The 15,407-nt window shown below is 46.5% G+C and overlaps 1 protein-coding gene across 3 annotated transcripts in view; it reads right to left on the bottom strand.

Annotated features, from left to right (window-relative positions):
- Window positions 1–2,155: 2,155 nt before the first annotated feature.
- LOC103286083 (BOS complex subunit NOMO1) overlaps window positions 2,156–15,407 on the bottom strand; it is a 49,451-nt gene continuing 36,199 nt past the window's right edge. Inside the window, exons 22-31 of one of the 3 annotated variants that reach the window (XM_054714774.1) lie at window positions 15,160–15,286; window positions 13,333–13,446; window positions 12,348–12,475; window positions 11,354–11,495; window positions 9,273–9,356; window positions 7,998–8,108; window positions 6,078–6,179; window positions 4,477–4,596; window positions 3,286–3,396; window positions 2,156–2,789 (exon numbers count right to left, since the gene is read on the bottom strand). In XM_054714774.1, coding sequence (XP_054570749.1) covers window positions 2,658–2,789; window positions 3,286–3,396; window positions 4,477–4,596; window positions 6,078–6,179; window positions 7,998–8,108; window positions 9,273–9,356; window positions 11,354–11,495; window positions 12,348–12,475; window positions 13,333–13,446; window positions 15,160–15,286 — 1,171 coding nt within the window. In that variant the 3' untranslated portion in view covers window positions 2,156–2,657. The remainder of the gene's footprint in view (window positions 2,790–3,285; window positions 3,397–4,476; window positions 4,597–6,077; window positions 6,180–7,997; window positions 8,109–9,272; window positions 9,357–11,353; window positions 11,496–12,347; window positions 12,476–13,332; window positions 13,447–15,159; window positions 15,287–15,407) is intronic. The other 2 variants (XM_054714775.1, XM_008141545.3) reach the window with 2 other exon arrangements.

The raw sequence follows: 15,407 nt of genomic DNA, 5'->3' as shown, positions 1-15,407 counted from the left end.
TTCTCTAAACCCCTGAATTATCCCCAGAAACCTGGCATGTAACTGTACTGTCTCATTTGTACAGCAGGGGCAGTCAAGCCTGGTGGTTAAACTCTTCGATCTGGGTTCAAGTCCCAGCTCTGCCACTTAGTAGCTGCAAGAGCTTCCAGTCTGTTTCCTCCTCTACACAATGGGACTGAAAGGACATGCACGTCATAAAGTCATGAAGATCCAACAGACATGCATGAATGGGCTCAGCATGGTGCCTGGCACATGGCAACCACTCAGGGACGTTCCTGGGGTTGCTCTTACCTCAGGAGGGCAATCATTCACTTTCACCCGATTTCATGAATCTTCTCTCCTCACAATTACACCATTAGACTTAAAGCACAAGCACTGCCTCTTCCCTCTGCCCTTCTTTTGCGGCCGCCAGCCCCTCCCCACCTACACACACACACACACACACACCCTCTTGCCCGCTTTCAGCCCTTCCCATGCCCCCACTTGCAATAATCCTTGCTGTTTGGTTGAGAAAATCCAAAACAAGAGAGGAATACTGTGGTGAAGGCAGCACCTTAGAATGACACTTTCCTAAAGGTCGTTGGAGTGTCCTCACCGAGGTTTCAGGGACATTTCAATGAGCAAAAATACACAAGCAACGGAGTTCTCCAAGAGCTTAGCATTTTAGACATTTTTAAACATTTCTCAGGGGGGAAAAAATCTGTCTCACAGAACTTCTGCCCCATTCAAAACCCTGTAACAACATTAGCACTTACACCTCACAGGGGGATCAGGGAGTGAAGAAAATTACAGACGACTTCCAAATGGACTGAGAAATACATCGGCTTCTTCCAGGAACAGAGAGCCCTTTAGAGGTCCCACCGACACCAGAGGTGACCTGCAGCCAGCGGTGTGCGAAGACTGCCACTTAATGGCAGCCTCGGGAACTGGGGGGAATATATTGACATTTAGTTGTATCTTTCACAAGCTCTTAACCTTTACTCGGTGTCAATAAAAAGCCCCATTAACATTTAAAAGGGATGTTACAGGGTGTCCACTCGGAATAACAGTAAGAAAACACTCCAAGAAATGGATTATGTATCTCGTCTGTCGACCTCTAAGAGGTTACTGCCCTCGGGGCTCAAAAAGCAAACCAGTCGGTCCAAGGGCCACTGCAGTAGTTGGAAACAGCACCTCTTCAGGTGGCCAGGAGCCAGGAAAGCCTCGCGCTGACCTTCTGCCTTGGTTACACCCACAAGACCTTCTGCCCAGGATTTCCTCTCTCCTTTCTGTATCCTTCCAGACTTGGCCAAACATCCCATCTCGGAAGCTTCCCCAAGCCTCAGGCAGGATCAACCTCTGCCCGGTGCCCCCACCGCCGTGGAGAGGCCCTCAGCTCTCTGCGCTGCCCTTGCCCACTTGCTGGCTGGTCTTCCACCAATGATGGGTCTATGGAGACAGGCACCATCTCCCCACCTATCACTCATTCACCCATGCATTCACTCACTCATGTGAATGCTCACTTCCTGCTGAGCTCTGGGGCTGTAAGGAACTAAGCAGACTTGATCTCCTGCTCTTCCAACTCCATTCATAGTGTCATCTACTCTACTCATCTTTATATCCCCAGTGCCTCTCACATGTGGTACTCAATAAATGTTCAACGGATGTGTCCCCTCCTTCAATATAACTTAGATTAACTCAATTCCTATAAACACTGAATTAAAGTTGTTCAAATGCTATGAATTCCTGTGGATCCTTTATGCAAACAGCAGCCTTCAGTCCTCACCCATCCTTCATATGCATTTTGATTGGACAAACGTATGTGGTTCTTTTTAAAATTTTAATTTGTTGCTAATATTTAAAACATGGAAGATTTCACATGAAATGCTCTTTCTGGCTTCCCTAGAAACATGAGCACACATTCCTGCAGTCCCCGTGAGCTAGGGAAACCGGCTCCTTCAGACAGGGTGCATGCGCTGCACTTTGCCACAAGCCCCTCCCCCTCCCCTATTTCCCTCCACAGAAGCCAAACGACAGCTGCTGTGGACCATCTCGCCTTTGCTGGGGGTTTTCTTGCCCCAGCCCTTCACTTAGGACCCACATGCCCCTCCAGGCATCTTAATTTATGACCGTGGCATTATGCCAATGTCATCTAAGAAATACCTCTGAGACGAGCTACGACACAATGAACGGGCAATTTTATTGATTCTACCTCCTAAACATACCCTCCTAGTAGTAGACACACGTTGTGCAGTTTCCAGCAGGGACCTTGGTGCACAGGGACATTAAAGGAAAAGGCAACTCCAACAGGTACTTCACGAGGGGGCCAAAACCATGTTTCCTGGAATTCTTCTTGCAAACGAATGCTGAAGATTAAGAATTACATTCTCACACCACCAGCACAGCTTAAATACCTTTGACAAAAATAATAATAATAAATTATCTTCAACTCAGAAAATAAATTGTGCTCAGCAGAGTGACAGGAGGGTCCATTCATTGCATTGCACCGCGGGGCCGGACAGGGGGAGGACAGGAACAGGCAGCTACGCTGACAGGTACACGGGCCAAGGACACGTTCTCTGAAGTTAGTCAAACGCATGCTTTCATGCCAGTGGCGGGTGGTGCCCCCTGGCTGTGGCCTGTCCCGAGTGAGACTTCACTGCCCCTCCTCCTCCTCTTCACGTCCACCTTGTCTTCTGTTTCTTGGTTTGTCTCTTGGCATCTTCTGGGCCACTACTGTCAGAGGCGGTCTGGCCAAGAGCCCGGACGCCCTGCAGTCGAGTCGTCAACTGCAACAGCAAGGGAACGAGCTAAAAAGAGAGGAAGAGAGTGAGGGGTGCCAGCAGACTCCTGTCCACGTGGGCACTGAAGCCCTGCGTGAGCACAGCTCCTTTTCCAGGTCGTCACCATCCGCTAGGCGCTAATGCTGAGGGGAGCCTCCGTTCAAAATAAGGCAGGCTTGTGCACCCAGAGGTCAGCAGAGACAGCTGGCTCGCTCTAAGCAACACATGCCCCAAAGTGGTCCAGGTTTAACCCTTTGCACTCGCTTGCTTTTTTCTCGATTCCTTTATTCTAATGCTAACCATGTCGAGTCACACTCAACATCCGAGTGCAAAAGGTTAAGGATTGGGGGAGATGTTACAGATGTATATGGCCTTGAAAGGAGGACTGGGGGGCTGGATTTGAGGCCTTTATGGTCCCTTCTCACCCTAAAATGTTGTCATTTCTATAACATTGGACATTCAGCTGTGAGGGACCCCACTCACTGATATATCCGCTTTCTCCTGAGGTCTCTGGATTTCCTACCTTGTCATGGTTGTAGCCAGCCAACAGGACGAGCAGCGTCAGAGGCAGGGCGATGAAGGAACCTTGTGCGATGTCTTGCTCAGGCAGCTTCCTCTGCAAACACCAAGAGTCCTGCCACTTACCTGCCGTCTGCTATTACGCAGCCGTGACCCACCAGCCTTCTGAAGGGGCTACCCCCATACACCCGGTATCCCACACGATCCAAGCTCCCACTATCCAAAGTAAGAAACAGAGGCAACTCGCATACATTTGCAGATGCACCCTCCACTATCCGAGCTCATTCCTTGCTCTCTGAAACTCAGGAACAAAGCGTCCATCACAAGGTATTCCTCACCCCTGAACTTCCACTGTCCACACTGAGGAAGCAAAGGCCGTGAGAGCAGGCATCCCTGTGGCTGAGTCCCGGCCACACACAGGAAGTATGGAGAACCCACTGCCCTAGGCTGGACACACAGCGATGAACAAGCTAGTCCCAGAGATTGTAACCGTGAGGAGACGAAGCAGCTGCTACTTCTATCCCAGTGGCCATTCGCCCTTTCTTCCAATAGAACCCTCAACGTCATTGGGCCAATCAGAATACAGACCAGGCCCATCCTCTTTTACAGTCTGTTTGATACAAGATCCAATAAGATCTACACATGGCAACTGACTGATAAACTGAGTAACTTCTTTTCATCTACAGGTATCCCATCCATATGTTGTTGTTATCTTATTTCTCTGGCAATTTGTCAAATAAGTCAGGTTCCAGGTTGTCGTCCTGCAGTGCCCCACCCCCTACATCTGGTGGTGTTGTCACATGCTCTGGTGACCTCTTTACATGTCCTGTAAGCCGGCAGCTGGCTCTAGAAGTGTGGGCGGGCCAGGTATATTGAGCCTCCTGGAGGACCTCAATGCCACCCATTATGACGCAGGGGTGACCTTCTTCCCCGAAAGTCACAGCTGAGCCACTGACCTAAACGATTCCACCCCTCACTGCGTTTCCTCCTCGAGGGACTCTGGCATCAGCGCTCGGAAAAGCAGAAACGCACCAGGGGAAATCCAGAGTGCAAAATCCAGGATGCTCGAGGGGCCCCATGCGAGGGCCCTTTAAACAGCATTCCTGCCTCCACCCAATACCTGGGGCGCAGGGTGTGTGAATTTTCCTTCTCCCGCCAGCCCCACGGGTTTCACAGACCTGCCCCTCCCCCTTACCGTGGGGTTAAAAACCAAGGTGATGTGCTTGTGGTAGCCCACTGCGGTGAACGAAACCTGCGGCAAGGCGTAGTCGTACTGGGACCTGGGGAGCGTGGAGTCCAGGAGCACAACGTAGTTCTGTGCACAAGCGAGAAGTTATTTTATAAAGGAGTTTGGGCAAAGCAAATGAAAACTAGAACCTAACGTATGGCTGTGATGTTTTTAAGGAAATCCCCGTTTATACATCCAAACAAAGGTCGCTAACTTCAGGGTGGTAACCTCAGTGGGCTATCCCAGCAGTGACAGCCGTGTGTCTCTGAGCTGTGCCTTCCGTAAAGCTTTCGAAGGCGGTGGCACTTTTCATGAGCGCATTTAACCACAATAATGGCCCTCTGAGGATATGACTTTATGATACACAAGGCTTTCTTATGAGCCCATTTTAATGAGGGAGGGACGTGATCAAACTGAGGAAGACTGTTTGCAATCCAAAATGAGGCTGACTTTGCAGGGACAGCACTTTGGTGGCTCATTAGCTGGCAGGTGTTAAGAACACCGCATCTCAGGAAAGGTACCGTGACGGTCACGGCCCTGCGTGCTGAGCCCCGTGTACCAGATCAAAGCCTGCTCTGCTCGCAAACACTGACAAGATCGGCACAATGACCCCCACTGTACAGACGGGGAGAGCAAGGCCTGAAGGACTTAACTGTGACTTGCCCAGGGTCACTCAGCTAGTACAGGGCCGAGCAGCCTTGGAACCCAGCACTGTTCACACAGCGCTGTGCTGCCTAAAGTATCCATCCCAGAGGGCATCGGGGAAATGAAGGGGAATCCCAAAACTCCATCTCAACCTATGTTATTACTTCATAGCCGTTCCACGCTGAGGAAGGCCAGTGTGTCACCCTGTGCAGGTGGTGAAAAGCCAGCGGAGGAAATGTCACGCCACAGGCTCACTCCTGATACCCTGAAGCTAAGTCCCCCAGAAAGGAACCAAATTCTTCGCAAAGGTTGCTCCCACCACGCCAACTACGATAGTTTTCTCTGTCCAGTTAGAATTGATAATAAACATGCTATATTCAGTAAATGAATGTCCAACATTAGCGCCTTGGTTAAACCAATTATGATATTTCTTATACTATGGATTACTGTACAACCATTCAAAATCCTGTTATAAATGATTTATGACGGGAGAGATTTGTGACATAGTCTTCACTGAAAAGCACAGATTACAAAGTGATGTATAAGAATCCCAGCTCTGAATTATTAAAATAAATGTATCTGTATATTTAAACTTATACACCTATGTGCACACACATTGAAAAAAGACCAAAAGGATACTTAGCAACACGTTAACAGTGGTTATTTCTGGATGAGGGTGTTATGTCTGATGCCCCACCCCCCGAACTCTCCTGTCATGAACAAGTGTTATTTTTGTAAACAGAAAAACACTAATTAAGAAACATAATCACTACAGAGCCCAATCTCCTTTGACTCAGAGAGGAAAACATCAACCATTTCTGCAGAGTGTATTCAGAGAGAAAATGAGAGGACTGTGCTTCCTGAAACTGAAAAGTGGGATTATTAAAACGAAGACGGAACCGAGAATGGTGCCGTGCCATTACCTGGCCATCTCTGAGCAGTGGCGGGAAGTGGAAGAAGAGGGACTGGCCAAGAGAAACCGTCTGAATCGGGTTGTCGAGGTTTTCACTTTTGTACAGCTTGACCTGGAGAGCGGTAACAAAGCAGGACGGGCTTTTGAAATGAGACACGATACACCTTTCCTTTCAGACACCCTCAGGACAGCTTATCTCCTGGGAGGAAAGGGTCTCTGGAAACATGGGTACTTGAAAGCGAATCCGTCCTCCCCTGACAGGCCATACATAATGCATTCCTCAGTCATCTGAGACTCCGGTTACATGGCGTGCAAAGACATGTAAGACTTACAGTAGATTCTGACGACTTATGTGAACACTCAATATGGTTACAATAGCTAGTATATTGATATTAAAAAAGAATCGCTTCTAACATATCTATAATATACCAGGCATGCAACAGGTGCCTTACATATATTGTCACCCATCCTGGCTACTAAACAGGCATCGTTATTATCCCTAAGGAGACTTGGGGAGCCTGCGTCACTTAAGGTCACACAATCTATACATGCTGGAGCCTGGGACTCCCCCACCTCACTGAGGTCTCACGCTCCTCTCTCCCTCCCCCGGCACTGCACTCCATATGCTGTAATCTTAAACTTGAAACACATTCCTATTTTGCATTTGGTACTCTGTCTGGTTCCAGCAATGCAGTGATTTGTTTCTGGCCTTTCTCTCCGGCCCAGGTGAGCTGCCTGTCACACCATATGTGATGGGGCCTGGGAAGAGGGAGGTACAGTCCTGGCTGATGCTAAAGTCTGTGGGGGCTCCTCCCTGCACCCACGGCAGGAGAACTCCAGAGCACCCCTTTCCGGGGCCCAGGCTGACACTTTTCTATGTAGCACACAAGTCAAGAGGAGATTTCCTAACACAAAGGTCATAGGAAATAGTGGAGGCCTGCAGGTCACACCCAAAACGGAACATGTTCTTCTGATTTGTGCAGTGTTTCAAGTAAATTTGAATTCATCCCTATATTTAAAAATCAGGCGATTCCAAATAACTCTAACTTCCAGCTCCTCTGGGAAACTGGAAAGTGATGTCAACCCTGGGCCAGAACTCCCAACAGCGCGATAGTCAGAGTGAGCAGAGGAGTAGCACCTTCACTCCCTGGGAGGGCCATGAGCTCTCCAGTCGGCCCCACATCCGACCCTCACTCTCTGGAAACATGCTTACAATCCCTGGACCGAAGGGCAGTTAAGAGGTGCGTTAAAACCTAAATGCACGTTTTCACTCGAGTCTAATACTTCACTGTATACAAAATTACAGAGCCTCTGAAAGATACACTGCCGAGGCGGCTCATTAACATCTTTCAAGGGATCACAGGGCACTGTATAAACATCTCTTCCTTAATTACGGAGAGCACATTTTGTTAGAACTTGGACAGACCTTAAGAGGTCAGTGAGTCTAACTCCCTGGCTTTACAGAGGAGAAAACCAAGGTCCATGGGAATGAAGTGGCTGCCCAAGCTGACAAGGTAAGTAACCACCCGTGACAGGAGGCAGCCCAGACAGTCTGAGTTCTAGTCCACTGCCCACCATCTCTACCCTGGACAGAATTTAAATAGTTACGAAGCACTTTGCCTTAAAATTGTATTTCTGTTTCAGACTCTAGATCATATTGATCATTCATTAGGCTCCTACTACAATACTTCCAGAGATATATACTGCTAGTAAAACGGTTATCTGAAACCGGGACACATTTCTTTCCAGCTATCAGCAATCACTCTCCCAGATATATGCTTGGATCGAAGTTTCTTAAATCTCAACCTCAACACAGCATCTCCACCTTTAGTGCGCTAAAGCTAGCACCAGAGAGGCCCAGACATCCGGTTCTTACTCATCTCAAAGCTGAAAAGAACACGGTATTTTCACCTTAAAAAGCTGGCCTTACCCATAATGTAGAAAGATACTCGGAGGAAGTGATCACATTTCCACTTAAATCGAACTGATTAATCTGCCGGAAAACAATGATGTTTATATCGTCGATGTCGTTATTGCCAACCTAGAAGGAAATAAGGAATGCTGATATTGAGGAAGCTGGAAGAGGAACTTCTACTTTACCTGTGTGACGTCTCAGGCTATTTCATGACAAACTTCACTTCCTATAATAAAGGCCATAGAAGCAGCCTAAGTCCCAGGTCACAATCTGATAGTAAGTAGATGGGCTACCCCTGGCTCACAGACACATTTTGTTTGACAAATGCAGTCTTTGTTTTCTAAGTTTTAATTACTTGCCAACATTTTTAAAAATTTCATGTACAAAAAAGCCAGATTTTTTTAGTCTCTCTTGAAAAAGAAGACATTCTTGCCTGGCAGCAATCAGCTAGAGCCGAGCCACAGCAGCCCCTCGGGGTGGGTGTGTGCTCTCAATATGTGACTTGTTCATATCTGCCAGCTCACAGGCCGCACAGCTGCTGGTGATCCTGGCCTAAGTCACGACGGCAAGGAAATATATAGAACTGTAAAGTACGGCCATTTAAAATGCCAGATGCCATGAAGACATCAACAAAATACACTGTCTAGGCTACACAGTCCTAAATGGCCTGCCACCTCTCTCTCTAACCCCACACAAACCTCATGCCTGAAGCCATCACAAAGCAGTCCCTCTTGTCCCACTAAGGCCCTCTAGTCTAGCAAATTTTGTGGGAGAAAAGCTTCATTTCAAGTGATTCCCTGGCCACTTCCTGGAGGGCTGCCTTGTTAGGTGTCAATTAGCTAAGAAGTCATTGTCGGGAATACCAAAAAGACTGCCCACCAAATGGAAGAACAAGGTCATCTGAATGTAAGAAAACCGGGTGGCCCGGCTACCAATTAGGTCCATGTTCTCTTTATCACATGCCCTTGATTGGAAAGCAACTTGTGCCTTAAGATCCTCAACTTGCAGAATAATGATCAGAGCTTGCAGGGAAGTGGGGAAACAACAGTTCAAATTTCTTCTCTGGGTGAGTGACAGCCACGCTGTTCATTAAAACCCCCACAAGATGCTGCTTGGGAAGATGACGCTATTCCAAGAGGACCCTTAATTAGGATTTGAAGTCTCCCCTCCACCCCCCTCGCCCCCAACCCACGCAACAGATGAGAGACAGACAGCCAGAGGAGCGCTAACAGGTTTTTGATCAGGGAAGCAATCACACCACTGAATTCTGCTGAAGAACTTCATGCTTACCGTAATTACCCGGTGGTGGGGGAGGGCCCGTTCAATGTGATCATTGCCTTCTGCCTTGAGCTGCACGTGATACACACATCCCGGCTGCAAACAAACCCAGGCTGTCACTTCTCCAAGAAAGAGGCTCGTCACATGCAACCTAGATCTGAGTCTGCTCTGACTGCAGGTCCGCACCAGGACCGCAGCTTTCCTGCCTCACTCATTTCAGCCCCCAGTCTGCACCTGTCACCCTAATAGTGTGGTGAAGGCCTGGGGTGGGGCGGGAACCGGGTGGAGGGGGGCAATAGGGGAAAAACGGGGGACATCTGTAATACTCTCAACAATAAAGATTTTTTTGAAAAAAAATCCTGATGAAGAAACATTTACCTGACATTCTGCAATTCCTCAATCCCCATTCAGTTTCTTTTACCCAAGGAAACTTAAATGTGGTTTCCTATTTCAAAACTGCAAACATAATCCACTCTCAGTCTGATAAAGTTCTTCCCTGCTGCCCGCCCCTCCCTCTGCTTGTTTCTGTACATCGAATGACACCTGGAAGGACACTCCCGAATGTGTACCGCGGATACCATTTCTGGGAAGTGGAATTTCAGGTTTTTCCCTTTTAAAAAAATTTTCTTCTTTATACTTTTTATTCTATTACTTACATTTATGGGCATATAACATGTTTACCAAAAAGTCACCATTCTAAAAAAAAAAACCCACCTTTTTTTTGGACACTGATCACATGAAAGATGTGTATACACTTACTCAGAAAATTCTGTCAGATAGCAATAATTTGGTCTAAGAAAGCCAGCACATGATGGCAATTTCCAATAGATGGAAGTAAATTGCCTTGATTAAATGACATTTTTTTGTTTGTTTTTGACATTGCTGCATGCGTTAGTGGAAACTCTGATAAAGAGAGATATGAGTTCAAAGGAGAATTTCTAGGAAGGCTGCAAACTAGATAAATTCAGCTTAAAAGCAAGGCTTTAATAGCACAAATGAACCCATTGTCAAAAAAATTCTGAGTCACTTTTTCCTTACACACTTATTTAAAAAAAAAAGATAGGTATCTTTCCCCTGGCTTCCAACCTGACTTTCAGGTACCCCAATATCTGAGAATGGGGGTGCCCTGGACATTGGACATGAGTGTTCTTTTCTTTGGGGAAAAACAGCATCGCCTCAATGTATCTAAGTAGACTGGCAAAGAGATTTGCATATCAGCTCATGTGATTTGGGCAAACAGTAGTTTGTTGCTGAGACACGTGAGGCCATCTCTGGGGTTGATTAAGAACATACAGTTTGTGAATGTGAAAGGCTGGGGACCCAACTCCAAATCCAAGTGGTCCAGTCCAGTGGGTGCCATCTAACCCACACATGCTCTGTGACTCCTACAGTTTACACTCAGTGTCTGCTGAATGAGCATGTGAATGAATGAACAAATAAAAACTGAGAAAAAAAGTACCATAAACTCTAAACCAAATGTTGCTACTTAGCAGCCAAAAGGACAAATAAGGTGGCTGTCTGGCTCACACAAAGAAGTTATGGATGTGTTGATTTTTTAATTAATTGTTTACATAGAAAAATCAGGAGTATGCACATGGAAATCTGAATTTCTGACTGCTCTTTAAAAATGCAAACTATGTGGCTGCCCGCAGTCTGTCTTCCACATGGCCATGAGCTAGAGCTGGGATGGAGCTTCTCCCTTTGCATGGGCCATGCCCTCTCCAGTTCCCCACAGTCCTCTCCACTCCCTACTCTACACCCAGCCTGCTTCAGCCATTTGCACCTCTACTGGCCCCACAGGCCTTTGATTTGAGAGCCCTGGCCTAAGCCATAACCACCCAATTCCAGGCAAAACCCCCAATTCTATACCAAACCCATGGGTTTCCAAATTTACTTTGATACAAAACCCCAAACCAGTATGTCATCTAGTTCAAAGGTAAGATGTGTCAAGAAAAAACTTGAGACGGTTCCAGAACCATACCCACCTCCCCAGCCCTCTGATCTGGCCCAATCCTAGCAATTTTGGGGGTACTACAAGATACCTCCAAACACTGTATGAAAAATCCCCTAATAAAACATGCTCAAAGTCTCACCAGCAATCCACGTAATCTGAACTTCCCCTCTTCATCCGTCACGGTGTCCTCCCCATAAATACTACAGTCGCTCTGTCCCACCGCCTCCACAGCAACCCCCTGCTCCGGCTCTCCGTTTAAAGAAGAAACTGTGCCATAGCAACTAGAATGACAAGGGAAGACATGGAACGTGATATTCTTGTGATTTTCTGAAGCACACAAAGAATCTCAAGTAAAGTGTCCTGCATTTACCAACAATTTACAGTCAGAACAGCTCACTGGAGAATTGTGCTCCAAGGCCACAGGCCCTTCGGATCTCCCTGTGTCACCTGCCAATCCAGCCAGGATACCATCAGTATCTCTTCTCATACATCTTAAGGGACACTCTGGAAAACTGTAAGCTATAAAGGCTAAGCTTTATTTTATTCCATTTTATTTTATTTTATTTGTGTCATAATTTATTCTAAATAGCAAAGCATTCAATGAACGGAAAGTAAATCGTTTTTTATTTCATTGTTGAAAATGGCCCCATTTTTCTCAACCCACTGTTTCTGATTAATCAATGTTCATTTCAAGTGCTTTTTTAAGTGTATATAAATATCTATGTATGTTCACACACACACATGTATGTGCATAAAACCATCTCTGAAGTATTTAAAAACACTGGAAAACTGAGGTAGCTAGGAGACAAGAATAGTAGGGAAATTTTACATTGTGTACTCTTTTCAACATTTTGAGTTTTACTCAAGTGAACGCATTCTTCCTTTAAAAAATTTAAAGCAACTAGATAGGCTCTCACAGGCCAATTTCAAAACAGGAACTTTGTGGCTGAACCACTAGTTTGAAATATTAAAAAGAAAGGGCAGCAATCAAAAGTCTTGGACCCATATCCCATGTCCCTTGGCTCCCAAATTAAATCCATGTGATGGCTGGAATGAGCGTCCACACGATGGCAGTTGGAGGCTGATCCCACAGCCAGGCCTGGACGAGAGGGAAGTGGGCAGGGGTTGCTCACCTGTAGGCCGTGCGGTACCCGGTGATGGTGATCTTTAAGTTCTGCCCTTCCTGCACCTCAATCATTTGGGAGGATGGCTCAAACCGGAATTCTTTCATCATGGGCTTGAAGTAATACTGGCCAGGGCTCTGCCAAAAGACAACCACAACTGAGCCTCTGGGCCGGGCTTAAAAGGGGGCGACTAAGTCACAATGGACCAGAACTACGCCACAAGAGCCCCAGGGCTTCCTGGACAGACAGAAATGGTACCACTAACTCTACCATAAATAGTTATGGTAATGGCACTTACAGTTCTAACAACAGCAGTTGTCATTAGCATGTGCCTTCAGTAACTGTGGAGGTAGCAGTCCTTTGAATTTTAGGAATGAAGAAACTGGGGCTCAGAGGTCAAGTAACCTGCCCAAGATGACATAGCAAGTAAGGAGCAGAGGGAAGATTTGAACCCGGGTGTGCATCACCACACAGCGTAGGACCTTTCGGATACACCTCACTGCCTGCTTGTGACACCCCTCTAACAATCACTTCATTCCCAGGACTGACAAGATGGCCAATTCACACACACTTCCTAAGACCCCACCAGCCAAGGGCTCAGGCTACATCTGGAATGAAAAATTGGTGCTATCTTCACAGCATGGGGAGTGCACTTTGCAAAAGAAACACAAGCTAACTGCTGAATACGACTCGGCATTATAAACAGCGGGATCCTTGGTAAAACAAAGGGCCGCCTAAGACAGGAATCGCTGTGGCCAGGGTCATTAATTACATTGTCTTTGTGACAGCTGGGTGACCAGAAAACAAGAAGTGTGTGCGGAAGGGAACATGAATCAGCCGCATTAAACTCTAATAAGAGCAATACTCTAATTACATTTGCTCCCCTGAGAAACTTCAAGCACTCCACGCTGGTGTTGTTCTCAGGTTGTCACACACTGCGTCCCTGCTTCCTCATGGGGAAGATAGGCAGGCGCTAAATTACAGGACATCTTACCAGGTTTGAGAAAGTCAGGATGCCATTGTCCTGAGTCAAGAGGTTGGAACGAAACACTCCTCCACTGAGGGACAGGAGGACCCCAGGGAGGGGCTGGTCGTCTTCAGCTTTTATCTGGGGGCGAGAAAGGAACCACAGCAAGGTGAACCCATATTAACCATGCAGACAAGAGTTCACAAGTCAAGAGGCGATTCTTATGGGTTTTCTTTTGTTGTTATTTGTTGGGGGAACAGAATGTCTGTTCTTCGTCCACAGGGGTAACTGATGTTAATAGCTTGGTGTGTACTCCTCTGGAACTATTTCTATGCCCACACAAAGCTTATAAACATTATGGCTATAGTTGACGGACTGGCAAGTTTACTGGGGGAGGGGGAGTTGAGACAAAAATGGCATGCTTGCCCTCGCCAGTTTTTGCTCAGTGGTTACAGCATCAGCCAATGGACTGAAGGGTCGTGGGTTTGATACCTCGGTTGCAGATTCCCCAGGCAGGTGGCAGGGAGCGGGGGGAGGGTGTGCGGGAGGCAACCAATCAATGCATCTCTCTCACATCGATGTTTCTCTCTCTCTCCCCCCTTCCATCTCTCTCTCCCTCTCTTCCATTTTCTCTAGAAATCAATGGAAAAAATATCAAGAGGATTAAAAAAAAATTGCATGCTTACACACTACACATGCTTTCTGCCCTCAACCTCGTACCCTGACTTTCCTCTTCTATCAGTCCAGAGATCTGCCTCACTGCTTAACAGTGGAATATCATTCAGATGCAGAGGCCAGTAAACCGTCTTTGTGGTGGGAAAGGAGAGACAATCTGAAGATCCCCGAACATGCTTATCTTTGTGCACTCAGGTTTTTCTCTTTTCCTGAATAATCCATTCCTAGGAGTAGAAGTGTTGGCTATGTGCACTTTAAATTCAGAAATTACCACCAAATTGCACTGTAAAGTGGCTGTAGCCATGCATGCTCCACAAATCATCCATGCATGGAAAAATACATGCTCTTCAAAACATGGATGTGGTCCTAATTATTGCAAATCTAACCCAAAACCCAGTGTTTTGATGGTAACTTCCTTTACATTTCCTCAGTCACTACCAAAATTGAGCATTTCTTCTATGTTTATTATTCACTTGTATTACTTCTGTGAATTGCCTTTTCATATCCTTTGTTCTCTCTATTGAGTTTTTTATCAATTTAAGAAGTTCCTTGTACACTGGGGATATTATTTATGGTATAAATATTTCTTCCCAGTTTGAATATCTTTCAATTTAGTTTAAGATGTAATCTGCAATACAGAATCTTCACTTTTTATGTGAGATGATCTGCCGTTCTTTTACTTTGTCCTCCATGTGGAAAATATCCCTACTCGGAGATCTCACAGCACATTCCTCCCAACAAGGACGGGGGGAGGGGAGAAAGACATCAAACACCGCTGCAGGGACACCCTGTGTCCTCTGACACAGAACAGTGGAGGGGGAAGCTTGGAACACTTCCCAAAAGGCATGCAAACAAGCTTAAGGCACAGGTCTCCAAATTACGCTGAGTGACAAAAGCCAGACAGAGAGGCCCCCCTGTATGACTCCATTTGTATAAAACTCCAGAAGCTGCAAACTAATTCACAGTGACAGAAAGCAGATCAGATCAGTGGGGTGGGATGGGAGGGATGAATTACCAAGTGGTACAAGGAAACTTTGGAGAGTGTTTGGTGGTGTTTTCATGGGTGTGTTCTTATGTCGAGACTATGTTGGCAATATATCATATTAGACACTTTATGTGCAGTGCATTGTATGTCAATTATACCTCAATAAAACTGCTTTTTAAAAAACATAGTGTTACCTCAAAGCTTACGCCTGCCAAGGCATACGCTTTAAAATCTCCTATGGTTCCTTCCACCGCAGTCAAGACGTAGCCCTCCTTCTGTGAGGACACGGTGTACTCCAAGTCACTGTGCAGAGGCCCAACACTGAAGAAAGAGAGCAATGCAGAGACGGCTTCGCCTCCAATCTTGCAGGAGGCCACGCCTCACCACAGGAAATCCCGGCTCCCAGCTCTCCCCAAGCAAAATGTTTCCTAATCCCGGCTTA

Source organism: Eptesicus fuscus, chromosome 4, assembly GCF_027574615.1.
Source record: "Eptesicus fuscus isolate TK198812 chromosome 4, DD_ASM_mEF_20220401, whole genome shotgun sequence".
In the NCBI taxonomy this organism is placed as follows: domain Eukaryota; kingdom Metazoa; phylum Chordata; class Mammalia; order Chiroptera; family Vespertilionidae; genus Eptesicus; species Eptesicus fuscus.
Note: the sequence above shows the minus strand (reverse complement) of the source record. Positions and strands in the feature narration are given on the sequence as shown.